The sequence below is a fragment of the Ciconia boyciana genome, chromosome 16 (genome assembly GCF_034638445.1).
Source record: "Ciconia boyciana chromosome 16, ASM3463844v1, whole genome shotgun sequence".
Lineage (NCBI taxonomy): Eukaryota > Metazoa > Chordata > Aves > Ciconiiformes > Ciconiidae > Ciconia > Ciconia boyciana.
Genome location: NC_132949.1, coordinates 13,274,109 through 13,301,586, shown reverse-complemented (window position 1 = coordinate 13,301,586; position 27,478 = coordinate 13,274,109). Strand labels below are relative to the sequence as shown.

Here is a 27,478-nt window from a genome sequence, read left to right as displayed (position 1 = left end):
TGGGTGTTTGTCTTTGAAGCCACGTAGTTAATGGAAATGGCATGGACAGGTTTTTAATATTCCTTCGTGTTCTTCAGTCCTCAGAAGCTTTCATTTGGTTATGTGCCTTGGTCTGCTGGTTTGGTAGTTACATGGTGCATTTTTTTTTTTTTTTTTTTTCTGGCAGGTATCAGGAAAAGCTCTATGAAGACTGGTCCCAGACAGTCTCTGAAAAATCACAGTACAACCTTACTCAACCGCTCATCCGGCGAGATCCAGAAACCAAACTGATTACAGTCAATTTTGATCCCCAGGTAAAAACTGCTGCCAGTTAGCGTTCCTGCCTGCCTGTGGGTATGTGTCTGAGCTGTGCCCCACCGTGCGCAAGAGGTCTGGTGGGATTGGTACTAGATCCGTTCTGCTGAGGTCCGTGGAACCCCTTCTGTGATGGGTAACATGAAGTTACCATCCTCTTTGTGGGCTCTATCTGCTGGTAAAATATCAGGATTACAGTTTAAGCAGAGCAAATTCTAGTTGAAGCCAATGGCAGAAAGTCCCTGAGTAGCCAGATGTTTAACTGGTGTCAGCATCTCCAGACCAGATTTGATACTGGTGTGGGGAGTGTTGAGGCATCATCTACAGAGGTGGGTTCATGTTATGTGTACCTGAAATCTGAGCTTCCTGAAAGGGTATAAAAAACCCAGGAAAGGTTTGTTTTGTTACTCCAATGTTGTGGCTGTTGGATTTCCTTTATTGCGGTGCATGAGGCTTACGGTAGATTTAAGATCTTTTCTCTGTCCCCTAGAGCTCCCCTAAAGCCTGTCTCCAGAACAGGGAGGATTGACCATCCACCTCGCCCAAAGCAGAAGCAGGGGTCCAAGCCAGCAGTGTGCATAGATGGATTGAAAGCTTCTGGGGCCTGGTGGGAGCCATGATCTGTCAACTGTAAAAATGCCATTTGCTGGGGAGTCACTGAGTCTCAGGGGCCTGGGAAACGTTGGCATCAAAAACTTCCCCTGTTCCCTGGGGCATGCTGCTGTTAAAGGAAAGTGTTTAGGTTTTAGAGCTCATTCAAGCTTGGCCCTCAGTCAAAGGATTTGTCCAGCTCCTTGGAAGCTCCTTGCTAAGGTGTGGGCCAAATAGCCCCAGGGGATGTTTTCTACCCTTCACCCTGGTGACAGGGTTTGTATCCTGTGACCTGCTGAGCATGCCTGTTCTCAGCTCTTATACCAGTCTTTGAGTGCATCTGCATTGCTCTTCTCAGCTTTCCATACTAAGGACTGCCTGATGTCCTCAAGTGCCTGCTTAGCAGCCCCTTCACGCCCTCTAGAATAGATAGGAGCACCTAATTTTGCCTAGAGGGCGGATGTATTTGCAACTCTTCAGCATGGAAGGGTTTTTCAGAGCTCACCTTCCATGGAGGAGAGAGAAAGAGGGGAAAACACCCTTAACCCCATGATGGGAATGTCCCAGATGTTCCAGTGCAAAGAAGGGAGGGGAGCTTGGTTCTATCTTGCTTGCCCTCTTGCTCCCTCACTCCCCTGGTTTTTCCTTTCCTCCCATCCCATCCTCCCTTGTCCACCTTTCCAGAGTGCCCCCTGCACCCTTCTTCACCCCTTCTTTCTTTCCTCTTCTTGTCATCATGTTCATTGTCACTTTAGTACTGTAGATACCCTGAGTGTGTTACAACTTATCTTCCTGACTTGCGTTGCACGTTCCTTCCCTTTGCCGTCCCTTCAAAGGGAGTGTGCTTCCCAGGTGCCTTGGCCAGTTCTGCTGGATGTTGGGTTTTGGCTAACGTCAGGCAGTGGTGGAGTGGTTTCAGTAACCCCTGCCTGTCACCCAGGGCAGTGACAAAGACTCCTGGCCATGCAGTCCCTGTGTTTGTGGCTTCACCTGCTTCTGTTCATACCTGCAGCTTTCCAGTTTTCCTATCAAAAATAGGGGCAGGGAACTGGGACCAGAGGGGCATGAACAGGATGGGATCAGAGAGAGATTTCTTCTGCATGTCTTCACTGGAAGGGATGATACAATTTGCCAACCTAAGGCAGGTGATTTTTAGGGAGCTGCACCCCAAGCTCAGCCGCAGCCAGGAGGGGTCCTCACCCCTGCAATTGTCCGTACAACATACCGAGTTTCTGTCACCCTGCCAACATGTGCAGTTCCAGGAGCATTTTACCTCTCACTAGCCACTAAAATGAGCAAAGATTTTTAGTCTTAGAAGTGATACATTGCACTGGGAGACCTCACTGCTCCCTTTGTTGCAGGGACTCATTTATACTTAGATTTATAATTTAATAATCCCCCTCAATCTGGTCCCATTGCAACTCAAACATGCACTGGCACTGAGTGCTTTTGGCTGATCTGGGAGAAGGCTCCAGCAGAAGTCTCTGGTGGAAGGTGGCCACAGGAGGATTCGAGTCACTGGTTTTGGGGGCACGGTATTATGTTACTTCATTTTATTTTATTTTTTATGCCAGTCAGCCCAGCAAACCAACAGAACTGGAACTATCTTATCTTTCACTTAGATAACTGCTAAGCTCTGCTTGCAGGCACGGTATTGCTGAAAGACTCTATTGATGAGGATAGCTAAGGGGACCAGAGATTATCATGGCTTTTAGAGGCTGGATAGAGTTTGCTGTCTGGGTAGTTAACAGAGCTGTCTGTCTTTGGCTGGGCAAGGATCCAGAGGCAAGGATCAATGGGAGACAGATGGTATGGACTAGGAGGTGTCCAGGCCCTTTTCAGAGCATGCTTCTTTGTGAATAAAACAGCAGGAAACCCCTAAGATGCTCAGAATTGATTGGAAAGTGTCTGCCAGGTAAATTGCCCCATGTTCAGCTCTCTGCCTTGTTTTTCCAGCTGGTTTCGGTGCTGAGGGAGGTGAGCTACCTGTCTGGCAGCCAGATGGGAACTATCCCACTGACAGCAGCAGAAATCTATTCCTCCAAGGAATCATACCGGCAGATGGTGGCCAACTTGGAGCTGATGGTGAACAGATACAACAAGGTCCTGAAGACAGTCCTGGAGGTCGAATACCCTCTAATACAGGGGCAGCTGCGGGATATTGACTTGAAGCTGAAAGAGGCAGAAGAAACACTGAACTGGAAGATGGAAGGTGAGCTAGCTCTGTGTTGGGGGGAAAGAGCACATATGCTTGGGTCTCATCAGATTCCCCCATGTGCCCAGCCTTCGTCACCTGGTTCCCAACTGCAGTTCCCAGCAGGGTAGGTGACCCTCCAGCAGAGCCAGCACTGGGGAGATAAAGGGCAGCCCCCAGCTTGCCTGCTCCTTTCCACGTTCCCTTGATCTGATGGGGCCGTGAACAGGATCCTGCTCCTTTCAGGCCCAGCCTGGGCTTTTGGGGACGAGAAACTGCCCTTGCAACTGCCCTGCAAGGAGATAGCAAGATTTGGGTTTGCAAGAGTTGGCAAGACTGGGGTTGAAGCATCTGCTCACTGCCTGTGCTGTCCCCCCTGTGCCTGCCCAAGTGACCTGTTGTGTGGCTGCGTGCCTGTGTCCCTGAGGCACTGGTTTCTCACCCACTTGTGCAGGGATCCGGAACCGCTGGCCCAGCCATCTGGCACTGGGATGGACTTATCCCAGTGAGAGGGAGGGCCACTTCATTATCTTTTCCAGAAGGATGAAATACTGCAGCTAGAGGTGGGTTTTGTGCATTGTGACTTTGGGATGATTTAACCAGTGTTCTTGCTTGATCAGTTTTAACTGCAAAGCAGAGTGGAGGAAGACAATTTGTTTCCTCTTGGTGAAAGCAAACTGCTCACAGGTGGAATATATATTTCTGTCATCAGGCTTGTGGTATGAACAGGAACAAGTGTCCTCCTTTGGGAACATGCAAAGCACAAGTCCTCACGCTGAAAAACTCTTTCTCCATTGCACAATAAAGATGAAGGGATTTTCCTGAAGATGAACCCTAGGTTCCCCGCATCTAAATGCAGCCCTCGCTGGTACCTGGGGCTGGCACAGCCCACGTGTTAGAATCATAGAATCATAGAATGCTTTGGATTGGAAGGGACCTTTACAGGTCATCTAGTCCAACCCCCCTGCAAGAGCAGGGACATCTTCAACTAGATCAGGTTGCTCAGAGCCCCGTCCAACCTGACCTTGAATGTTTCCAGGGATGGGGCCTCCACTACCTCTCTGGGCAACCTCTGCCAGTGCCTCACCACCCTCATTGTAAAACATGTCTTTCTTAAATCCAGGCTAAATCTGCCCTCCCTTAGTTTAAAACCATTGCTCTTTGTCCTGTTGCAACAGGCCTTGCTAAAAAGCCTGTCCCTGTCTTTCCTACAGGCCCCCTTTAAGTACTGGAAGGCTGCTATAAGGTCTCCCTGCAACCTTCTCTTCTCCAGGCTGAACAACCCCAGCTCTCTCAGCCTGTCCTCGTAGGAGAGGTGCTCCAGCCCTCAGATCATTTTTGTGGCCCTCCTCTGGACCCTCTCCAACAGCTCCATGTCCTTCTTGTGCTGAGGGCTCTAGAGCTGGACGCAGTACTCCAGGTGAGGTCTCACCAGAGCAGAGGGGCAGAATCACCTCCCTCGACCTGCTGGCCACGCTGCTTTTGATGCAGCCCAGGATACGGTTGGCCTTCTGGGCTGCGAGCGCACATTGTTGGCTCATGTCCAGCTTTTCGTCCATCAGTACCCCCAAGTCCTTTTCCTCAGGGCTGCTCTCGGTCACATCATCCCCCAGCCTATATTGAAACCGAGGATTGCCCTGACCCAGGTGTAGGACCCTGCACTTGGCCTTGTTGAACCTCATGGGGTTCACACAGGCCCGCTTCTCCAGCTCATCCAGGTCCCTCTGGACGATATCCCGTCCTTCTGGTGTGTCAACTGCACCACTCAGCTTGGTGTCATCTGCAAACTTGCTGAGGGTGCACTTGATCTCACTGTCGATGTCATTGATGAAAATATTGAACAGCACTGGTCCCAGTATGGACCCCTGCGGGACACCACTTGTGACTGATCTCCATCTGGACATTGAGCCGTTGACCACCACCCTCTGGATGTGACCATCCAACCAATTCCTTATCCACTGAACAGTCCACCCATCAAATCCGTATCTCTTCAATTTAGAGATAAGGATGTTGTGGGGGACTGTGTCAAAGGCTTTACAGAAGTCCAGATAGATGACATCTGTTGCTTTTCCCTTGTCCACTGATGTGGTAACTCCATCGTAGAAAGCTGTTAGGCATCGTTAGGGCTACAGGTGCGATGTCCCTGCTTTGGGGATGGTGGCAGGGACACTCAGCCTGTGGTACTCATCCTCCGCGTGGTGGTCTCTCCAGTAGCAGAATGTGGGAGATCAAATCTGGTATAGGGAAGTGGGAACTGTCAGATATCCCCACGGTGCTGGTACTCCTGGCAGAAAGCAGAGGCTGCAGCTATCCGTACCATGGCTTGTTGGGGTAGGAGGGAGCTAGAAGTGGCTGTTGGTTGAGATGGTAAGTCTCTTGTGTTAATGATGGGTGAGAAATTCATGAGACCAAGGGGAAAAAGTCAGAGACTGGTCTTAAGGGTGCACAAGAGCTTGGCCCAGCAGCTCTGAAAACATGTAGTCAATCATCTCATTTTTTACCAGGTATCTGGGATCACATCTCCATGGTAATGGATGGTGTCCGCGACCTCGAGCGGAGGATACAGAAAGCCAAAAACAATGTTGAGGAGATCCAGACCACTGTGCAATCGTGGGTGTTGCCCATATTCGAGAGGAAAGATGGTAAAAGGGAATCACTGCTAAGCCTAGAGGACTGTCAGGACCGTCTGGAAAGGCGTTACAGCCTCATCAGAGAGTCAGGGCACAGGATTCATTCACTGGTGAAGGTGAGGGGGGACCTTCTCCAAGGGTTTGTTGGCTCTTCATAGGCTGTGTGTGTTTCTCTGCTCTGTTGAAAATGTCCAGAGCTGTTTCAACTCATTTGAAAATCTTACCCAGTGTTAATTAACAATAGCTTTGATGAGTGAGCTGGTATGGCTGTGTGGTGTGGGGCTGCTGGTTGGGCACTGCTGGGGACCCAGTTCTGGGCAGGAACGGGAGCAGCTGCAGCCCGGCGAAGGAGTCTGGCTCCAGCAGTTCTGGCTTCAGTAGTTCTGGCTGTTGTGGAGCCACTAGAGGGGAGTCGTGCATCAGGCTCTGGGGTCCTGCTCAGAGGAAAAATCCCCCTCCAAAATATTTACGTGAAAATAGAGAGGCAGCTGACTGTGGCTGACCTTTCTGTTTCAGACTTGTTGTCCCCCTGTGGGAGTGGGAGGTGACGCTGACAGTCCGGGGAGAAGCTGAGTGACAGGAGAAAAGCTGCTGTCCAAAACCTCCGTGTTTTCCAGTGACTTTGTCAGAACTAAGAGTCCTCTTTTCAGGCCAGGAGAAAGCCCAAAGCTCTGCTCCTCACCTGCTTGGAGTGAGGTGCTGTGCATGTCAGGCACAGCACCTTGGCCTGGAGGGAGATAGATTTTAGATCCAGCCCTCTTCTGAGAGTCACCATCTGGCCTCAGACTCTGGAGAGAACCAGCTGACCCTCTCCAGGACACTGAGCTCTTGCTTGCCTTGTTGTCTGCAGTCAGTCCTGGACCCCTCCAACCCCATTCTCTGCACACTGAACCCATGGTGAGGATTTTAGTGTGCCCATGTTGTTCTGCTGCCACAGCTGTAACAGGCTCAGCCACCTCCAGCTACCATCCAAAAGATCAGGGCACTTCCTAGATTGGCCAAGGAGAATATGAGCTTGTGGTCATGGCAAGAGGGCTGGCACCACTGGTGTGGTGGCACTGCCCAGTGCTGCTCAGAGGGGCAGGACCAACTGCAAAGCAGCATGAAGGTCCTGGGGAGCGAAAGGCACCATGGCCCAAAATGGGGTGTCCCCATGCCTCTGTGCTGCCTGTGCTGGCCAAGCCTGGAGGAGCAGCAGCAGAGGGGCCAAGAGCTGGTCTGCTGGTCTTCCCCCGGTTATTCAAGCCTTGCTGGGGTCAGGTGAGTCTTGAGGCTGCTGAGAGAAGCACGGTGAGGGTTTAGGTACATGCACCAACAGGCAAAGGCAGGACAGCCCTTCTTTCACCAGGATGAGGCCTCTGGAGTAAAGGCTCAGTAAAACACCAGTAACAAGGGGACATTATCAAATCCAAGGACAGAGAACTGTGAAGAGAGGGTGGTGCTTTCAGACAGGCATTCTCACAGAGTTCATTCCCATGAAGTTCCCCTTTCTCTTGTGCCAGGTCAACGTGGCCAGCGTGAGTCTGCAAGGGGCCAGAGCTCTGGCTTGCTCCGTTGAGATTTTAAGCACCCAGCTATGATGTGTCAAGTTGGGGAGCAGCAACTTTGGGTTGGCTCAAGCCCAACTGGCAATGCCACTTTATCTCATGTGTGCCAAGCTGCCATGTCAGCGCTGGGAATGGCACCCTCTCCTGTGCCCCCATACATTAAATGCTGACAACGTTGACCCCCTGGCAACAGTCAGTGTGTGTTGATTTCTGCTCACTGCAAGCTGGATCTCACTTTTTTTGAGACCATGCCTCTGTTGAGAGCCCCTGGCAGGCTTAGGAGAAGGAACATTCAGAGGGCATGGCAACGCGGGGAACAGGATCACAGCGGAGCATGGGAGGCTGCTGGGAGGTGCAGGGAGTGGGTGCACAGCCTGGCCTTGTGGGGATGGGAAGAGGAAACCCAAGAAGGATGGGTCCCTGCTGTGACCCAGAAAACTCTGAATTTCCTGACTGGGAGCTTCCCTGGAGGAAGGGAACACAATAAGCTGAGGAGGGAGGTTATTAGCAAACACTTTGTTTTCTGATCCCAACCTGGTTTTATGCGGTTTATTTAAAATCCTTTAATTTAAAAGTTCTCTGGTCTTGAGATGACCATTTGTAGGGCAGAGGTGTAAGCAGTCCTTGAAGGCCTCGTCCACTCAAGGTAACATTATATGGGCCACCAGGGCTGGGTCTTCATGCATTGGGATGAGCCTTCGAGACCCTTGAGCGCTCCCTGCCCCAGGTGTGCAAAGCAGCCTTGAGCCCTGTGGACTCAGAGAAGAGGGAGGAGAACATGTTGCAGGCTGCTAAGCCTCTCCTGCACTCCATTTTTACCTTGCAGTTATTTTGAGTTGTTTCAGATGACAAAACAGCCCTTGACAGAAGGAGCAAATTGTGTCCATGCCACTAGCAGCAACATCTGTCTGTCTGGTTTCCTGTCCCTCCACAAGGCTGGTACCCATGTGGTCACTGGCATTAGGCCTTAGCTGTGGCCAGCTCTCTTGCAGGACAGACTCTAGCCCGCTGTATTTGAAGGCGTCTTCTTTTTCTTCCAGGAAAATCAGAGCCTCTTACTTGCAGACCCAGCATCTGACATCTGGAAGGCCTATGTGGATTACGTGGATGAGATAGTCCTGGACGGATTCTTCACTGCTATTGAGTGCTCTCTCAAGTACCTCCTGCAAAACACAGGTGACTGCTGGTTCCTCTCCCCTGGTCACGATGGCTGCTTCAGTCTCACCAAAGGGAGGTTTCTGTTTTGTGCTCTCCCTCATGTCCAAGATTTGCTCTCTTCTTCCTGGCTTTCTGCTGTGCCTCTTGCACTGTCTGCACCAACTGCTGGGGGAGCCTCCAGACAGGGTGGGTGACTGCATCCCCCAGTCACTGGAGCAAAGCATTGCTCAGGGGGAAGGGATGGAGAGGACTATGCACGATTTGCAGGGATTAATGGACAGACAAAATTGAGGTGTCATCCCAACTCTGTGCTTGGGCACCAGCCATCTCCTGTCCTCCCATGAACAAAGCATCAGGGTGACACCAGGTTTAATTTGTGGAGAGTCTCAAGAGCCAGTTCTGCTGATGAAAGGCATGAAAGAAAAACCTCAGTCCCTGAGCATTAGACCAGTGAAGAGATGAGATGGGTTCAGGAGTCACTAAATCAGACCTCTTGCCTAAGGCCACCGTGGAGGTTCAATCACCCTCCCCCTGAGAGCAGCTTGTGTCCAGCTAAAGCACATCTCGAGGAACGCTTCCCTCCTGGATGTGGAGGCACACTGAGTTGGAGAATCGAATCCAGTTCTTCACCATCTTGTTAAAAACATGCACATAATTTCACATTTGCATTTGGCTTCAGTTTCCAGTTGCTGGGTTTTTTTCATGCCTTTCTCCACTAAATTGAAGAGCCTGTTGGTTCCTGTTGTTTTTCTCCTCTGCAAGTACTTATGCACTGTAATTGTTCAGCTCTCAGACTCCCTTTTGATTAGCTAAAGAGCCTGGTCTCTTCAAGGCTTACCTCCACAGCGTTTTTTCCGGTCCTTAAATCACTTGTGTCTCATCTGTTCTCCAGTATCTCCTGTGGGTGCCAGAACATCAGCTAGTTTGCCAGCATCTCCTCTGTGTTGTGTGCAGACATAATGTCACTGGACCCAGCGAGTGAGTGTCTGCGATCAAACCTGCCTGGTGTCCCTGTGGGGCATAAGTGCATCTTGTGGTGGGATGTTAGTGGTGGCTCAAGATCACTTTTCTCCCCTTGAAAAAGATTCTGACATCTCTGTTCTTCCCAACCAGATCCCAAGGCAGGGCTTGCCCCCCTGTTTGAGGTGCAGCTGGATTTGGTGGTCCCAGATTTGATATTTCGTCCCTCCTTGGACCCTGGCACAAACGATGGCTTCTATGACATGGTGGAAAGTCTTCTCAATGACATCTACCGGATCTCATCGCTGGTGCCCAGGCTGGCTGAGCACAGCAGCTTCCCCCACTACCAGGTCTGTGGCTGTGGAGCTCCCTTGTGTTGTGTGACAGTGAGGAGGTGTGGTACGCTGCTCCTGCATCACTGTCATCTCCTCTCCTCTCCTAGGCTGACATGGAGGACATGGCTGACCTGGCTGACATGCGCCATGACTTGATGGGACGTGTACAAGCCGTGATGGCTGCCTGCTGCGATTACCGCAGTGCCTTTGACCACTACTCCTACCTCTATGGGGAAGACAGAAAGGAGTTCTGCCGCCAGTTCCTCCTCTACGGGCACATCCTCACTGCTGCAGAAATTGAGGCCCAGGTGGGGGACAGGGTCCCCGAGACACCTCCCACGCTGCAGCAGTTCAGAGAGCAGATCGACTCCTACGAGAAGATCTATGAGGAGGTGAATCGCATCGAACCCATCAGCATCTTCCAGAACTGGATGAAAGTCGATGCTCGGCCTTTCAAGGCATCCTTGCTGAACGTGATTAAAAGGTGGAGCTTGGTGTTCAAGCAGCACCTCATGGACCATGTCACGCACAGGTAAGAGCTGTTCCTGCCTCCTCTCCCTGGGACCTGTGCTGACCAAAGGGGGTTTCTCTTGGCTGGGCTTTATCATTTCACATTGATAGCCAATAGGCTAATACAGGACCAAGAGAAGGGGGCCCTTACTGCATCCCTTATATCTTCCCTCCCCAGTCTCTGCTGGGAACTGGTACGGCTGAGTGTGTAAAGTGGAAACAGGTATATGGACTTCGTACCATTGACATCCCACAAACCGATGCTCCTGGGACCTGCTGTGTGGTGTTAGATAGGACGTCTGTTTGTCCGTTCATCCTGATCCAACTAAACTAATCTCTGCTAGAGCTCTGTGCTTACCTTGTTGAATTTGAAATTAGCCATCAGTAAAGCTGCATTAATGCCATGAGATACTTGCTCTGTTTCTAAATACATTGCTCATTTGAGTGCACTTTGTGTAAAAAAAGTAATTTGGGTTGCCTGGCATGAGCAGTCATGGGGAGGTAGTTTCAAGGTCATAAAAAGGAGGAGTTTTGGATGTAAGTTTTGAATTAACATGTGTTCCCTGCTCTGAATACCTGCTCAATCGCCAGGTCTGTGCAGGATGATGTGTCAGGTGATTTATTTGAGTAGTCGTGACTGATGGATGTCACAGGTCTTGGATGCTTACAAAGAAGTGTTTAGAGACATATGTAGTAGTGAAGGCTGCTGCGTGTGGTGGATTATATGATCTCTTGTGTTCTTTTCAGCACCATAATTCTGTTAGATAATTTCTGTGCAAAGAGGTTTTTGTGTAGCTTAGAATGGGCATTTAGGAGTTCTTATTAAGAGTGTCTGACTCAGCAGTTTAGTCTTTATTAGGTGAAGTATTTAAGGATACATTTTGCCCCAGCAGCATCCACAGAATTTAAGTGGGTGCTTAAAAAAGTAAGTGTTTTGAGAAGAGAAGAATGGCTGTGCTGGAAAGGACCAGAGATCCAGAAGCCCATCATGTCTCTGCCGACAATGCCCAGCAGCTGGTGAGATTAAGAGCAGAGTAAGCAGGTAGGGAAACTTCCCCCAGATGCTCTCCTTGTCTCTAACAATTTATAGCTCAAGGACTTTGAGAGACAGGGGTCATGCCTTTGTATTTAAAGAACTGGATGCATTCTTTTTTCTCCCACAAATGTTCGACTGTTTTTCTTAATTGCTGTGAATTTTTATCATCTGCATCCTCCTGCAGCAGGGATTTACCCTGTGAAATGAGGCAGTGTGTGAAGAAGAATCCCGGTTTGTTGTAACTTTGCAGCCTGTCAGGTTCATTTGGGGATCTTGAATTCATGTATTGGAAAAGACGAGATGAAAACTGTCCTTTCAAACTCACTCTCTCCAGACCACTCTTGAGCTCACAGGTCTCAGTCATACTCCTCAGATACCTTTTCTCCAGCCTGAAAAATCCCGACCTATTTATCTGCTCCTTGCAGGAAGCTGTACCACATCTATGGATCCCTTTGAACATGAATTGTGGTTTTGATGCCCTCAGCATGTTGCCATGTAATGGGCAGGGTTAGCCAGGCTTTTCCCCTGTCCATGCCAGGCCAGCTGCCTGCTGTAAGGCTGATAATTATTTCAATAGGAACTGCTCTCATTTTGTGCTTTCCTGCTTTGTGTTATATAGCTTGGCTGACCTTGATGAGTTCATAAAAACTGCTGATAAAGGTTTGAGCAAAAAGGTTGAAAAAGGTGATTATGATGGCTTGGTGGAGATTATGGGTCATCTCCTGGCCGTTAAAGAAAGGCACAGTGTCACCGATGCCATGTTTGAGCCCCTGAAGCAAACCATCGAACTGCTGAAGACATATGAGCAACATCTACCAGAGGAAGTCTATAAGCAACTGGAGGTGGGTGAAAACTTGTGGTGGACACACCAATGTGCTGAGTAGCAGATATCAAAGAGACTGTGAGCTGAAGAGCATTGCAGGAATATTTAAGACCCCACTCCCTGTCATTAGAGGGCCTCAGTGGATAGTATTTTGCTATTGTGGGATGTGCCTTAATAGCTCTAAATTTTGGAGTTACATTGAGATTTTTCTTTTAAAGCAGAGATTAAGCCTTTTGTTATGTATGAAAAACATAGAATTGCCTGCTCCAACTCCCAGCGATTACTTTTGAAAAAAATTAATGCATTTTCAAATACATCTGTTAATTAGGTTGAGTTATAATTATTTTTAAATAAGCCAGTTCTTGGCAACTGTGGAGATGGGAAGGATAATGTTGGCAGAGGAGTTGCCTTCTCATAGGAATTCAGTCCTCCACTGGGTCTGTAACACCAAATCTGCTTGACCCAGAGGAGATCACTGGGAGCAGGTTATGAAAGTATTTTGGCACTTTTCCACATCTGGCTCTGATGAATGAGTTTTCTTTTGGGAATTCGTTTCATTTCTGGAAAGGGGACCATGAGATGGAGGTTAGAAAAGACTGTCAGGTGCCCAGCCAGCCTTGGGGAACAGGAGGCAAGCACTGGCACCAGCCAAGATGTTACACTGAAGAAGCGTGTGGCTACATGCTGATGGATATCCTATAGTCCTGGGGTGCTGTGGGCAGAGGAGTCTGTGTAGGGTACAAGGTTTAAAGCAGGACCTTTTGGGGAGATGTTCCTGCCTTAGGCACCTGTGCAGGAAAGGCTCCAGTTCTCTGCTGCAGGCTTGGATGGGAGCTGAGTGGGGTTTAGCAATCCCCTGGTTTTCTGCTTGTGCAACTGTGATCCATGGGTGGACAGGTCACCAAATCTGGAATAGTTAAGGGTCCGAAAGATACCTAGGTTCCTAAAGATAACTAGATACCTAGTTTCAGACTCCCTGAAAACCAGGAGAGCTGCATTACATGGATGATCTGGCTGCTGCAACAGCCTCAGTCCAGCATAAAACATGGTGCTGCGGAGAACCTGGCTCTGCTAATTCCTCTGCCCGAGAGCTGCTTGTTTGGTGCCTGTTTGTGCAAGTACATTCAAATAACTGATTTATTTTTCTGATAGAAGAAATGAGGGATGCAGGGCAGCCATTCAGATGCAGGAGATAACGAAACAGTTTTGTTCTTTCTGGCAAGTGCCAGCAACACGTAGCTGAATGATTCATTCACTCCCGTATATGGTGGGAAAACCAGAAATAAGTTCCTCTAGGTACTGCTCCCACTATGGCCATGGAGGTGGATGGGCTGGAGCTGGTAGTTTGTATGAGAAGGACAAGGAAGCAGCTCCATGTGTGCCCTGCTGTGGTCATGGATAGTGATTTCCATTGAGACTGGAATACAAAGTGCCAGGAAGAGACCCCTCAGGAGGGACTGGCCCTTTTCTGGCTATCTCTGCTCCCTCAGAGCTGCCTCCAGGTTATTTCCCTTCTTTCAGTAGTGCTGGTGGGTCTCCATTAATCTCCTCAAGTACGTGAACTGGGGTGAAAAGAAAACCAAAGTCTTTCTTGTAGGCTTGCACAGTACATGGGGAAGTGGGCTTTCCAAGAGCAAAGCAGTGGGACTTGAGGACAGCAGAGCCCTTGACTGGTGTCAGTGCCTGGGCTGAGGATATGGCCTGAGAAGCCTAGTGAGAAGAAATAAAATCCCTTTCTGAAGAAAATCCCAGGTACAGAGGGTGGATTGTCAGCAGTGCTGCGCACTTGCAGCTTGGATGCAGACCTGAGAAAGAAAGCAGTCTTATTTAGTACTAATATTATATACACAGGCTGGAGGGATTTGCCCCAGAGAGCTCTCTAGAAGTCCTTCTGGTATAACATCTTCTGCTCTAAGAGCTGTCAGGAAATTTCCCGGGCTCTGTTTCTTAATTAGCTCTAGGAAGCCAGACAATCTGATGAGCTTGCATCCGCAGCCCATCCTCCTGCCTTCAGCCTCTCCCAGCAGGCTCCGGGTCCTGCTGGGCTTGGTGTTAGGATCACTGTTCTCTCTCGATGGTTCTCATTGAACCATCCTGGGAGCCCAGGAGCTAGTCTGGGACCCTTCTTCTGAAGTTATTGAACACGTATTTACAATCAGAGCAGTCAGTTATAAGGTCTCAGTCTTCATTACTCTTCAAAATTGTGAATAACTGGTAAGTTTTATCCCAAATTGTGTTTAGCCTTTGCATCACGACAAAACTTCCTTACAGTTTTAGACAGGAAATCTGTTGCTTTTCCTGTTCTGTGATTATCCATAAACAGATCAGATGCATCTTATATCAAATATCAAAACCTGGCTACCAACATTTAAATTTTGCTTGCAGGAGTTGCCAGAAAAATGGAATAACATAAAGAAGCTGGCGATAGCTGTGAAACAGCATGTGGCTCCTCTGCAGGCAAACGAAATGACAGTTCTGCGCAAGAGCTGTGCGGCATTTGATGTTCAGCAGCACAAATTCAGAGAGCGATTTTGTAAAGAAGCACCGTTCAGGTATGGGCAAATTATAGCATCAGAGAAGCCGCGAGGAAAAGAAAGCGTTATGGGATGATCTCTAAGTGTCCTGAGGACATATGCTTGAGCCCTTGCATACATTTCCTACCTTCTCACAGTGTTGTATCTGTTATGCCTGGGGTGTTTTGTCTCTGGGAACACTGTCCAGTGTTAGCAAGAGATTGAATTTGGATGCTGAGTGCACAATATTGCTTTAAGGTGGCGTCAGTAGTGCCATGTGGCTGTACCATCGATGTGTACTATAGTTTCATCTCTGCTTTGTCTCTTAGAGGCACTGTTTGTGTTATGTTTTCTTTAGAAGTTGTAACAATATCACTTATGAAGAATAAACATTTCTTTCTAGGTTTGACACCGAAAAGCCTTATAAACTGCTGGATGCAAAGCACATTGAGATTAAACAAATGGAGTCAGCCATGACCTCGATTTATGAATCGGCCGGTCTGTTTGAAGTCATGGTGCCAGATTATAAACAATTGAAGCAGTGCAGAAAGGATCTGTGTCTTCTCAAAGAGCTCTGGGATATGATCTCCCTTGTGAACACTAGCCTTGATGACTGGCAGACCACCAAATGGGTGGATATTAATGTGGAAAACATGAATCTGGAGTGTAAAAAGTTTGCAAGAGAGATTCGGAATTTGGATAAGGAGATGAGGGCATGGGATGCTTTCACCGGCCTGGACAGCAAGGTGAAAAACATGCTGACAGCCCTGAAAGCTGTGGCAGAACTTCAAAATCCTGCCATTAGAGAAAGACACTGGAATCAACTGATGCAGATGACGGGTGTGAGGTTTGTGATGGACTCAGACACCACGCTGGCTGACCTCCTGAAGCTCAACCTGCATAACTTTGAGGATGAAGTTCGTGGCATTGTGGACAAAGCAGTGCGAGAAATGAGTATGGAGAAAGTCCTGAAGGAGCTAAAAATGACTTGGAGCACCATGGAGTTTCAGTATGAGCCTCACCCCCGGACAAACATCCCATTGCTGAAGTCAGATGAGGAACTCATTGAAACTTTAGAAGACAACCAGGTGCAGCTGCAGAATTTAATGACATCCAAATATATTGCTTTCTTCTTGGAGGAAGTGTCTGCATGGCAGAGGAAGCTGTCCACTGTGGACTCTGTCATTTCTCTCTGGTTCGAAGTGCAGCATACATGGTCTCACTTGGAGAGCATATTCATAGGCTCAGAAGATATACGGGCACAGCTTCCCGAGGTATGAAACCCCAAGTCCTATTTTCCTAGTTTGGAAATTGTTGAAGAAGAGCCTCCATTATATGAAATAGGGTTATCTATAATGCCAGCTTCCCCAAAGCAGGGCTTTTCTCCTGCTGCCTTGCTTTTTTGGAGGCTGTCTTAGTGTTGCAGTAGTTTCCCTAGTGCTGCCCCAGGATGTTTTTGTACTGTAGGTTGTGCTTGAGCCATGCTGAGAAGCTGATTTTCTCCCCTCCACTGCTGCATAGCAAATACAGAGTTCCTGGAGACTGAGCGTGAAGCTGCTAGCTTCCTTCAGTGCTGCAGGCATGTTCCCTTTTTCCTCAGAGGGGAGAGGACCAGGATTATTACAGACATTGCAAATCATCAAACCATATCTGGACCAGGCAGCTTTGGCAGCATTCCCTTCCCTGCCTTCGGCGCTGGTGCAGGGGGAGAGCAGCTGTTCTCCTATTCCTGCTTCGGAAAATGGAACAGAGTTGTCATTGGTGACCTCCTGGGGAGTATCTTCAAGTCCAGCTTCCAGTTCTATTCCAGATTCCCTTAATTATTAAGAAAATCTTCCAAACTGGTTCCTGGCCCTGCTGGACCACTCACAGCTGTGCTGAGGAACCTGCCTTTCACTCACAAATGAACTGACACAGTTGACTGTGTCACTGCCGTCCTCATCCACGTGCAGCATCACTGACAGCACTGCCAAGGGACTGACACCCAAGAAGGGGGTGTGCACAGTGACACCGGGACAATACACCACCCTGTCTCCATCTAGTCTGCTTGGACTGTTCCTCCCTCTGCTTTGGAGAGCGCTGGGCACACCTCGCTTACTGGGCAATATATACAGGTGCTAATAACCAGTGTCCTGAAGGCTGTACCATGTGCCAGCAAGCTGCTAATATCCAACAGCTGTCTAATGGCATGTATGAAATCGCATCATGATTTAAATCTGCATCCTACTGGGCAGCTGTCTGCATCTCAATCCCTGTGTGGCAGGCACAAATCGGACAACATAGTCAGGTGGCACAAATCAGCAGCCTCTTCCCTTCCCTAGAGGAAAAGATGAAGCTCAAAGCCTCTGGAGGCTGAACCATCTTGGGATGCATCCAAGGCTGGGGGAGGATGTGCCAGCAGGGCATGGGATGAGGAAGTGGCCTCAAGTTGCGCCAGGGGAGGTTTAGACTGGATATTAGGAAATTTTACTTCACTGAAAGGGTTGTCAAGCATTGGAACAGGCTGCCCAGGGAAGTGGTTGAGTCACCATCCCTGGAAGTATTTAAAAGACGTTTGGATGAGGTGCTTAGGGACATGGTATAGTGGTGGTCTTGGTAGTGTTAGGTTTATGGTTGGACTCGATGATCTTAAAGGTCTTTTCCAACCTATACGATTCTGTGATTCTGTGATCTGAAGCTGGCTACATGGCTTACGTGCAGGGAGGGCTCAACCTTCCAGCCAGAGCCTTGCTGCCGGGGCTGAACACTGGTTAACATGAAAGTGTTACCAGGAGAACTTGGGGCACTTTTATTCAGTGTCCTGGCTCACCTGGGAAGCCTGGCTTGGGAAGAAGGGAGGAGGAGAGATATTTTGAACATAGCTTTATTTATTCTTCACTGTTAACTCCAGAAGTTCAAGGTCCCTGTTAGGTGCAGAGCATAATTGTCAGCATGCTTCTCTGCTGTCAACGTGGGGTTTCCGTGGCCTTACTCAAGGCTAGGAAGGGCTCTCCTCTGCAAGTGCCGTCATACCCATTTCAAGGATGGGCACTGGCACTCCTACACTGTAACAAGAGGGGAAGAGTGAACTCACATAGAGTCGGCAGCCTTTCCCCTGTGTGGGAGCATCTCCTGCTGCTGTGGCCAGGGAAACTTGGTATTTCATCTGGACACGGGAGAGGAAGAGTTATGAGGAGACATTCAAAGGGGAATTCAATCCCATGAAAATGGTTGGTCCTAGGCTTTGGCTTCTGCATGGATTACTTTATCCACAACCCCTTTGGGATACAGTGAGAAGGTGGCCAGTGCCCGATTGGAGATTTGTTTCAGGCACATGGCTGGAAGAGGCCTTCTGAAATGGTGGAGAGGTCCCTCTGCACTGGACAGGAGGCTCTCTGCCAGAGAGTCTTTCCCCTCAACCCAAAGACAGCACCCAGAGGATGGGATCTTTTAGCACAAAATTAGTGTTTTACCGTGAGTATGTTCCTTGTATTTCTTTTTAGGACTCCAAACGCTTTGAAGGGATTGATGTGGATTTTAAAGAACTGGCCTATGAAGCTCAGAAAACCCCAAATGTAGTTGAGGCCACCAATAAACCAGGTCTGTCCCAACAACTGGAGGACATTCAGAATAGGTAGGTAGAACTTCAAAAATCCCAGGATTTTGGCACAGACTGGGATCAACTCTAGTAAGTTTGTTTAACCTGTGCTCCAAGACTTTCTTCCTAGACTGTGCATTCCTTGCATTCCAAGTCACAGCATTTCTGATCTTTCTTGAGTCTTTCTATTTGTGATCCATCACCCTGAAGCCCCCAAAGCGGAGTCTGGCTTTGTGTACCTGCAAATTCTCATCCTGAATATTGATTTGCACACATACAAAACTAGGCATTCAGATGGTTTTAATAACACATGGCCTCACTGCCACCCGAAATACAATATCTTAAATATCTATTTAGCAGTCCAAGCAGGGATATCTGCAGCAGAGCTGAGCCCATGTTCTTTAATTTACAAAATTATGTCTGTGTGTATACCCTTGACACATGGTATAACTAGGCTGTCTGAGAAAGACCTTAGTGTCCTGAGATGGATACACTTCTCACTTAACATATGAGCTTGTCTGCCTGGAACACACTTAAAAGTTAATATGATAGCTGTTGTGTCAGTAATAACTATCCATTTAAAATAAAGATTTATTCTATTTTTTAATCAGATAAGGCCAATGTTCCTCACAGAGGACTAGCTGCATGTTATTTATGAACTTTGTAAGCTCAGCAGCAGTTTAGCATGTAAACACTGAAAAATTCATTTTAGATCGGAGCAAACAAGTTTCCTTTCAGGCTTTGCAAACACAAAAAGCTGAGTATGTCTGAATCAGACTTTGAAATGCGGCTCATTAGAATAAAAGCAGTTATGGAAACTTTCATCCCAGTATGAAATCACCTGTGGCAGTTGTGAGCTTGTCTAAAACAGTAGGTCAGACTGCAAACCTTTTCTAGCCTCTTCTTCCACCTGTGTTTCTGCTTTTTTATGAGGCTTCTCTGACTTTTAGGCTGTTTGACCCTTGGGAGTAGAGAGAGATCTGTGAGTTACTATGTGCTATGTTGATCTGTTTGAAAAATGCTGTAGACGACCAGCCTATGGGCTCAGCTCATGCCTGGCATTTCCCCATGGTAGGGGAGAATCTGCTTGATAACCCAAACTGTAGCATGAAGCACAAAAGGATATTTACCCACCTGTCCCGGGCTCTGTTTATCTGTTTTGTCTCCTCAGGTTGTCTCTGTGTGAGAAGGCTTTGGCTGAATATTTGGACATGAAGAGATTGGCCTTTCCCAGATTTTACTTCATTTCTTCTGCAGATTTATTGGATATTCTTTCCAATGGCACCAACCCACAGCTGGTAAGCCTTGTACTGCATCATCTTTGCATTTTCCAGCTGTCAGTAATGTCACGGTGGAAGATGTTGTCTTGGGACTCTCCTGTAGCTTATTCTTTCTTGAGTGCTTTTTCTCCCACCCTCAGTTGGATTAATAGTAATTCTTTCACAGCTGGCCTTCATCTGTCATCTTTGAAAGGCAACATGTGCACTGTATGTTGTCTGATCTAACCCTTGTGATGCTTGCAGATGGTTCTGAAAGTGTTGCACAGAGTAGAGCTATGTTTTTGATGCCATAAAAACAGTGGGTTTGTATCTGCTGGGATACAGTGAGGTTGGAGGAAACCATCTTTCCTGATGATCTCAGCCAAAACTTGTTGCTGACCTTGGATCCCCAACCTGGGATGCCAGCAAACAGTTGCTCTGCTGTTGAAAGAGCCACAGCCTGGGCATTCAAATGTGGAAGTGTTGACAACTGATGGCTTGGAGAGTTCCCTTTTTTTAGGCAGAAGAGGCATTTGCTAGTCAGCTACTTCTTCCTTCCCCCATGCATAGGCCTTTGGGATGTCCTGATTATAGGGGGAGAGAAAAACACAACCTGACAGAGGTAAGACAGCTGGTGGTCAGACAGTGGCTATGGCCAAGGCAAGCAAGTAGATCTCTCGGATTGTCACCCATCCCTGCACAGCTCAGGGGCCAGGCTGGGTATCCAACCTCCCGTACTGGGCTTCTGCGCCATCTGACTGAGGAGCTTCTCCTCTCCAGGCTGGGTTTCTGGGTATTATGGTGCCTGAATGCCAGGTGTGGGGAAATCACTCCAAATATACCATTGGTGGTATTGCTTTAGTGGATTGCTGGATCATCCTGTGGAGGAACTTGTAGTAACCTTCCTGTTCTAGGAAATGGCTTCACTGTGCTCTTCCCCCCATTCCCCAGAAGAGCACAGACACCTCCTATCCCAACAGGCAGAGTTCAGAGGATTTAGTCCTGCAGATGTTTTTCCTTACAGAGCATAGCAGTGTTAGGGTTGATTATTAGTGCTACAGGAGCTGCTGTCAGGAAACCTAGGCCACTTTTCCTGGCTATGCTGTGCTCTGGCTGGCCTTGTTTGGGATGCATCATTTATCCTGAGGTTGGTATGTAAAACCAATCAAAATGTTCACAGCAAATGGAGAGACTGTTGGATAATGAATGAATTCCTTATTCCATCTTTCAGTAGTGAGTAGTCTCACCTTCTTTAAGCTTTTCATAATTTTCAACATTCATGTGAGCACATGAATGGAGCAGGTTTGCATGCGCATTTAGAAATGCTGTTTTTTGCCACTAACCATTAACACTGCTTATGTCTGTTTCTGCTACTGGGTGATTTCAGCCCACAGAGTATCATGAATACATAGTTGATTGATACTTAAAATGGAGAGAAAAAAACCGCAGGAAGCAAAGAAAAGATACTGTGTTGAAATGCTCCATGGAGTAAGAAGAAATTCCTGGTGTTTTCTGTTATTCAAAACTATTTGCAGTAAAATCAAAGTAAATGTCAAGTAGGATCATACATGGATACACTTTCAGCCTTTCCACTGTAGTTTCAAAGTCTTATAATTCCTAAAGGAGGATTACATACACAATGATGCTATCCTCTTGAACTGGGTGTTGAACTTGTGCAGATTCAGGTGTATTCAGGGCTCCGGTGGCAGGATTGCACCGAGTGCTGGAGTACATCCGAAGCCCTGCAAACTGGTCAGGGTCTGGGAATGGACAGTGGGGATTTGTAAGCAGAAACTTCTAGATGTAAGAAAAGGTTTCTATGGTTTACTTAAGATTTGAAAGGAGGTATGCTTATCTGGGGGGAACCTGAGTGCCTATTGCTTCTCAGAGGTACTTAGCACCTTCCAGAATTTGGCCCTGCTTGAACGTGCGTAAGAAGACTACTGAGCTATGTCCACCTGCAGGAGAGCTTGTGAGAAGGAGTGTTGTAATCCTTTGTGAGTCAGTGAGTAAGAATTAAACGGACAAGTCCACCCCTCTTTCTCTGAAAGCATTAGAGCACTAGGCATCATGGGCTGTTCTCGTTTCTCATTCCATCCATGGGAGTCTGCCCATCGCCCTGTCTCTAGCTGTCATTGAGAGAGGCAGCTCCTGTCTGGGACAGCTTTGCAAGCTGACCCTTGCCATGGGAACATCAGTGCTGGCAGGAGGCTGCCTTTGTTGGCAGTGGCATGTGAGACACGCAGTGATTTAGTTGTGTGTTATGTAGTGGTCTAGAAGAAGCGTTGGTGACCTGCTCAGCTCCCAGCAGGCAGGTGCTGATGTTGAGAGCCTGCAGCAGTGATGCTGGCATCTCCCTGTTGGCTTTTCAAACTCAGCTGGGTGGGAACAGGACAGGACTGAATTATTTTTTTCCTTCTGGACGAGTGCTTTTGGTCAAGTTGGGGGTTTTGTAGGAGGTCAGGGTTGTTGAGCTGTTTATCATGGGTCTTGAGCAGAAATAAAGGTCTTCTCCATGGAGGAGAATTCAGGACTTTTCATTGGCACAAAATTGATGTCTAGTAGTGAAAAAACAGAAAGGTTCATAGTGAAGAAAACTCCACAGTGTGCTGAGAATAAGATGAGGTGGAGCAATAGCTAGAGACCTCTCATCACTACATGTAGGGAAATTGGGGCTAGGAGGTCATGCAATATTTGAATGTTTTCTGTGTTTTTGCCCTGTATGGGAGATTTCCCAATGGGGAAATATGATTTATTAAGGCATGTCTGTTTTCTAAATGACGTAGAAATAGGTGAAAGTATTGGGAGAGACAGCAAGAGGCTTGTGTTGGCACTATCCTGGCCATGTATGAGAAGATGTGGTGCTGCCAAGATGTCCAAGATCATGCTTTGTGAACATGACTGTGCCTGTGACATGTATGGTGATCTCCGTTCTGCTTGTCCTGTCTCAGTCAATGTATTTATACTATTCCTTTTGCAGGTGCAACGTCATCTTTCCAAACTCTTTGACAACTTGGCCAAGATGAAATTCCAGCTGGACTCTGAGCAAAAGGCAACCAAGGTTGGCCTGGGAATGTACAGTAAAGAGGAGGAATACGTCAGCTTCAGTGAACCCTGTGACTGCAGTGGGCAGGTGAGAGGCAAAGACCTTGGCTATCAAAACTGTCCAGTTGAGTCTGATCTCCTGCCCCTTGTGTGGGCATCTGTTGCCAAGACATTTTAGAGCTTCACTAGTCTTCCTTTATGTGTGAGAAAGGCTGGAAGAGGTGGTGTGTAATTTAATTCCTCCTTACACCACAGCTCTTGGTCCCACTCTGGATAGGTCTTCACTAAGGTGGGGCATAGGTGTCGCAGTCCACAGTGAGAGAAAGGGCTGTGGCCTTTTTCTAACTAGGTTTTTTTAATTTGAATTTTTCTAAGACGTTTTGAAGGTTAGTCTTACAGCTTGTTACAAATATCCTTGGTAAGGGAGGGGATGCAGACTGAAAATAGACTAAGCTATTCCATAGTACCTTTGCATGGGTATCTTTTGAAAGAGAAGGCTTTTTTTCCTGTTTTCCAAATCTTCCTTCTTTCATAGGGTGAGTTAAAGTATGAAATTTAAGAATCAAACTACTGCTCAGCTTATCTGTCCTTGCTGCACCTTTCTCCATGGACTATTATAAGAAGCTAAAGTACGTAATACCAGCTACTGAGCTCCCCAGTGATGGAGTTTACTGCATTTAAACTATCTGCTCACTGAGGGTTTTGCCCATGAAATACTAAATTCAGCAGGAATTGTGTTCCCAAGTTCGGCAGCAGCTTTCTCCTGCTGCTGGCAGATTGTGCCCAAGTTCCATGAGTGATTCTGTCATGGCCTGGAGGTGGAACGCACCTAACTAAATTACCCATCGGTGGAGTTCATTTTGGTTTCTCCTATAGCTGGAGTTCAAGAAAAATCTGCCTTGCATTCTTGGTGTCTGGAAATAGATGCTAATCCTGCAGTACCAGAATTGGCTAAATCCACCCAGTCTGAAGGAGGCTGTGAGGCTTGTTTAACTCGAGAGTTGAGATGCTTGTCCCATTCCCTCTCTTCACTAATTACCAAAGGTGCTTAATAAAAGCAAATGCGTTACTGTGATTTAATCTCTTCTCCAGGTTGAGGTTTGGCTGAATCACGTACTAGACAGCATGAAGGCTACTGTGAGAGACGAGATGACGGAAGCTGTCATGGCTTATGAGGAGAAGCCGAGGGAACAGTGGCTCTTTGACTACCCTGCCCAGGTATCTGCCACTGCTCTCATCTCCACTCAGGCTGGCATGTGGGAAAGGCAGCGCTTGGCTTCCCCTTCAGTCCTGCCCTTCCCTTATTTCAGTAATGGCCTCTAGCCGTGGATGGGGATGTTTCTGGCCTCCACTGTGCTGTCCAGGAGGGAGGAAGGATGAGTTGTCCTTTATCCTGGCTCTTGGCTGGGTTACAGAGCTCGGGGGCTTGGGCAGTGCCTGCTGCACCCTGTGGGTCACAGGAGGTCTATACACCCAGAGGAGCAAGAGGTGCAGCAGGAAAACAAAGTGGTGAGGCCTAATGAGAGAAAAGAGCCCCTCAGATGCACCTCTGACAGCCTTGTGGTCTCCAGCTCTTCCTCCTCTGCTGTGTCAGGCATGTGAAAGGTGCTGATTTATTAATAAGTAGCTGCTAAATGTGTCTACCACTGATATGATGTTTTAAATGAACACCATGGGGCAGATCCCTGTTGCCCTGTCTGCTGTGACTACTGTATGAAAAAATACTTAAATTCATGTCACAGATACTTCATCCTTGATCTCCCTGTGCATCAGAGACTCTTGAATGTAAGGAAGCTCTGGCGTTTTCCCTGATACTGAGCCAGCCCATTTCCCTAGGTGGCTCTTTCCTGCACCCAGATCTGGTGGACAACCGAGGTTGGGATTGCCTTCGCCAGGGTGGAGGAAGGCTATGAGAATGCAATGAAGGAATATCACAAGAAGCAAGTGACCCAGCTGAACACCCTCGTTACCATGCTGATTGGGCAGCTCTCCAAGGGTGACAGGCAGAAAATCATGACCATATGCACCATCGATGTGCACGCTCGGGACGTGGTGGCAAAGATGATAGCGCAGAAGGTTTGTGTTCACAGCTCAGCATGGTCCTGTGTTGGGTGTTGGAGCGGGGATTACAGAAGTGATAGGCCAACCACAGGCCATTCAGATCACTGCCTGTCTCAGTGGGAGATACATGACTAAATTTACTTCTACAGTGTTTGTGGTAAGGAGGCAGAAAGCCACCGTAAGCCTGTAGTGCTGTTCTGTTTCATGGACATGCAACACCAAGGGGCTTGTACTTGCCACATTCACACCAGGAGTGAGAGTGTGACCCTGTGTCCTGTTGCCAAGGCACGTGTTGATGGATGATGGCATTGTGTTGGGAGGCTGCTGGATGCAATCTCAGTTATGTCTTTAAAAATTAAGAAAAAGCATTTGGGCTTTTCTTTTTGTAGCCTCCTTGGTTTGGTGTGGGGCCACAGGGACTCCTCTGGGACTCCCTTGTCCTGCACACCTCTCCCACACCACTCCCCTGTCCTTGACACTGTGTCAAGTGTCCAGCCCTGCAGGTGGGTGGTAGGGTGCCCTGAGTGTGCTGGGTTGTGGCTTCACCCTCTTCTGTGTCCCCTCAGAGGCAGCCAGGCTGCTTGCAGGGTTTCTGTCTTCGAGGATCAGAGCTGGGCTTGGTGGTGTCTTGGCCCAGTTTGTGGTGAAGCAGTCCATCTGCTGGGCCTGCCTGCTGATTGTGCAGAGAACGCTGGCCATGGCTGTCCTTGTCTCCCTGTCCCCAGCCTGTTTCCCTGGTGCTGTCTGTGGCCTCTTCCCTGTCTAGACAGCCTCTGCTCCTTCTCTCACTCTGCATTATAAGAGCCCCTGCACGGCTTGCTGCTTCTTAAAAGTCCTCCTCAGGAGTCTTTTTGTGCTGCTCTTTCTCTTGGGTATTCACTTTTTCCTCTCCCATCAATGTAGTTACTAATTTGCTTCCTACCCTCTACTGATGGGAGATGGGGAGGTGACATTTCTCACCACATTAGAAGGAGGTGACCTTCCTCACCACACCTGCCTTCGCAGTGAGGACCAGTCCATCCCCAATGAAAACTTCATTGCAGTCACCATTTTGGCACCTGAGCTGTGTGTGCCTGGCAACCCTGGCCTTCTTGTAATGGTGCTTGTGGATGCATTGCAGGTGGACAATGCCCAGGCATTCATTTGGCTGTCACAGCTCCGGCACAGATGGTCAGATGAGGAACGGCACTGCTTTGCCAACATCTGTGACGCCCAGTTCCTGTACTCCTACGAATACCTTGGCAATACCCCTCGGCTTGTGATCACTCCACTGACTGACAGGTAAATCCCTGGGAAACACCATCATAGCTGGGCTTTGCCACGCAGTTAGAGAAAGAGCTGCCAGCCAACCAAAGATGGATTTGGTTTGGACACCCGCATCCCTCTTATTCTTTCTTCGTGTCCCAGCAATCTGGTGGCAGAGCTCTCTCACCTGGTTTGTGATTTGATGGTGGTACCCTCTGGGGTGTCTGTGCCTCAGATCCCGGGGTGGGATTCAGCTCACAGATCAAGATGCTTACTTGGTGTCTGCCTGTGCACAAGATGTCCACACCCCATAGAGCTGGTGAGTCTAGAAAGCTTTCACCCCGTCTTGAAGTAGACATCTACCACTTGGTTCGGTTGTCTCAACGGGGACACTTAGGGTGACTTGAGATGCTCTGCGTTGTCCCACCTGGTGTCCAGCTGCCAATCCAGAAGTGTGTAAGTCTCCTGTGGACCTCTTGACATATCTTTCCACCCTATGTGACATTTCAGTAGCCAGGAGCATCTCAGGTGGCTCTGGTCACCTGTGTTAATCAGCTGAGACAAGCCCCCATGCATTATCAGGTTTTCTTGGCCATATTGACTACAGCTCTGTGGATTATACAGGGAGTATAGACACTCACATGTGGGCACCTCCCTGGTGTCCATCATCAGCATGATGAAGAAGCTTTGGGGCTTGCTGCAGCACTGAGTGGGATCATTCATAGGCCATCTGAGCAGGTTTCTGTCAGTGATGGGGAATGGGATCCTTTGGGCTGAAGAGCACTGGGAAGCAAGAGGAAGGTCTTTCAGAAAAGCTGACCTTTTCTCATACTATCTATCTGGGACATGCCCAATATCAATGAGTGATATGAGGATCCAAAGAAAGTACAACCCAGACATGAAGAGGTTGGGCAGACCCCAGTGGAAGACGAGTATCTCCTGGAGAAAACACAGCTGGGCAGAGGTGGTAATTAATGCCCAAGAGGACTTTCAGCTTAGGCATGCACCCTGCTCATGTACAGCTTTTCAGAAGAAAGGCTCTCCTGAGTGCGTTGTCCTTTCTCTGCAGCCCAATAGTGACCTGTTTGACCAAGTCTCAGTCTCTTTCCTTTTTTCCTTCATCCTTTGCTGTGAAAGATGTTACATCACCCTGACCCAGTCGCTGCACCTGACCATGAGTGGAGCACCTGCGGGCCCTGCAGGCACTGGCAAGACAGAGACTACAAAAGATTTGGGGCGAGCCCTGGGCATCATGGTGTATGTGTTTAACTGCTCCGAGCAGATGGACTACAAGGTACTGCTCCCACCCTGGCCGCAGTGTTGTCATGTGGGGCTGGGGACGCTCGGGGCCCAATGAAACCTGAAGGATGAGAGTAATCCAGCTGAGATCGCTTTGATCCATCACCTCTCCTCAAATCCCTCCTACGTTCCTTTTTGCTGAACACCTTTTTCTCCTCCTTCCTTTTCTTCTCTAAGACTTGCACAAGGTTCTACAGGAGGCAGAGACTTGAACTGTGCTCTCTGCCTCATTACGCCTTTCCCTTCCCTTCTGGAGTTAGCTTCCATGTGAAATGCTTCAAAAATTTTGGCCTGTTCGGTTGAGACCGAGGTTGTGCTGATACTTCGACCCTGGTCGTTCCTTCTTGGCATGCTCGCAGGCTGACAGGCCCTGGCATGGGAAGGGACCTGTCCTGGTTTTC

The 27,478-nt window shown here is 48.3% G+C and overlaps 1 protein-coding gene across 1 annotated transcript; it reads left to right on the top strand.

Annotated features, from left to right (window-relative positions):
- Positions 1 to 221: 221 nt before the first annotated feature.
- Positions 222 to 27,136, top strand: LOC140660477 (dynein axonemal heavy chain 9-like). The gene is made up of 16 exons (XM_072881383.1): positions 222 to 293; positions 2,842 to 3,097; positions 5,584 to 5,825; positions 8,297 to 8,432; positions 9,528 to 9,724; positions 9,817 to 10,241; positions 11,875 to 12,097; positions 14,464 to 14,630; positions 14,995 to 15,865; positions 18,074 to 18,204; positions 19,340 to 19,466; positions 22,408 to 22,560; positions 23,565 to 23,690; positions 24,309 to 24,548; positions 25,654 to 25,814; positions 26,916 to 27,136. The coding sequence occupies exons 2-16, from the start codon at positions 2,887 to 2,889 to the stop codon at positions 27,133 to 27,135; spliced, it is 3,630 nt and encodes a 1,209-aa protein (XP_072737484.1). The 5' UTR covers positions 222 to 293; positions 2,842 to 2,886; the 3' UTR covers position 27,136.
- The last annotated feature ends 342 nt before the right edge of the window (positions 27,137 to 27,478 follow it).

Coding starts and splice junctions, on each gene's coding strand:
- LOC140660477 (XM_072881383.1), top strand. CDS start 2,887: ATGGGAACTATCCCACTGACAGCAGCAGAAATCTATTCCTCCAAGGAA. Junction 19,467..22,407: donor ATGGCACCAACCCACAGCTG/GTAAGCCTTGTA, acceptor TTCCTTTTGCAG/GTGCAACGTCATCTTTCCAA. Junction 23,691..24,308: donor TCTTTGACTACCCTGCCCAG/GTATCTGCCACT, acceptor CCATTTCCCTAG/GTGGCTCTTTCCTGCACCCA.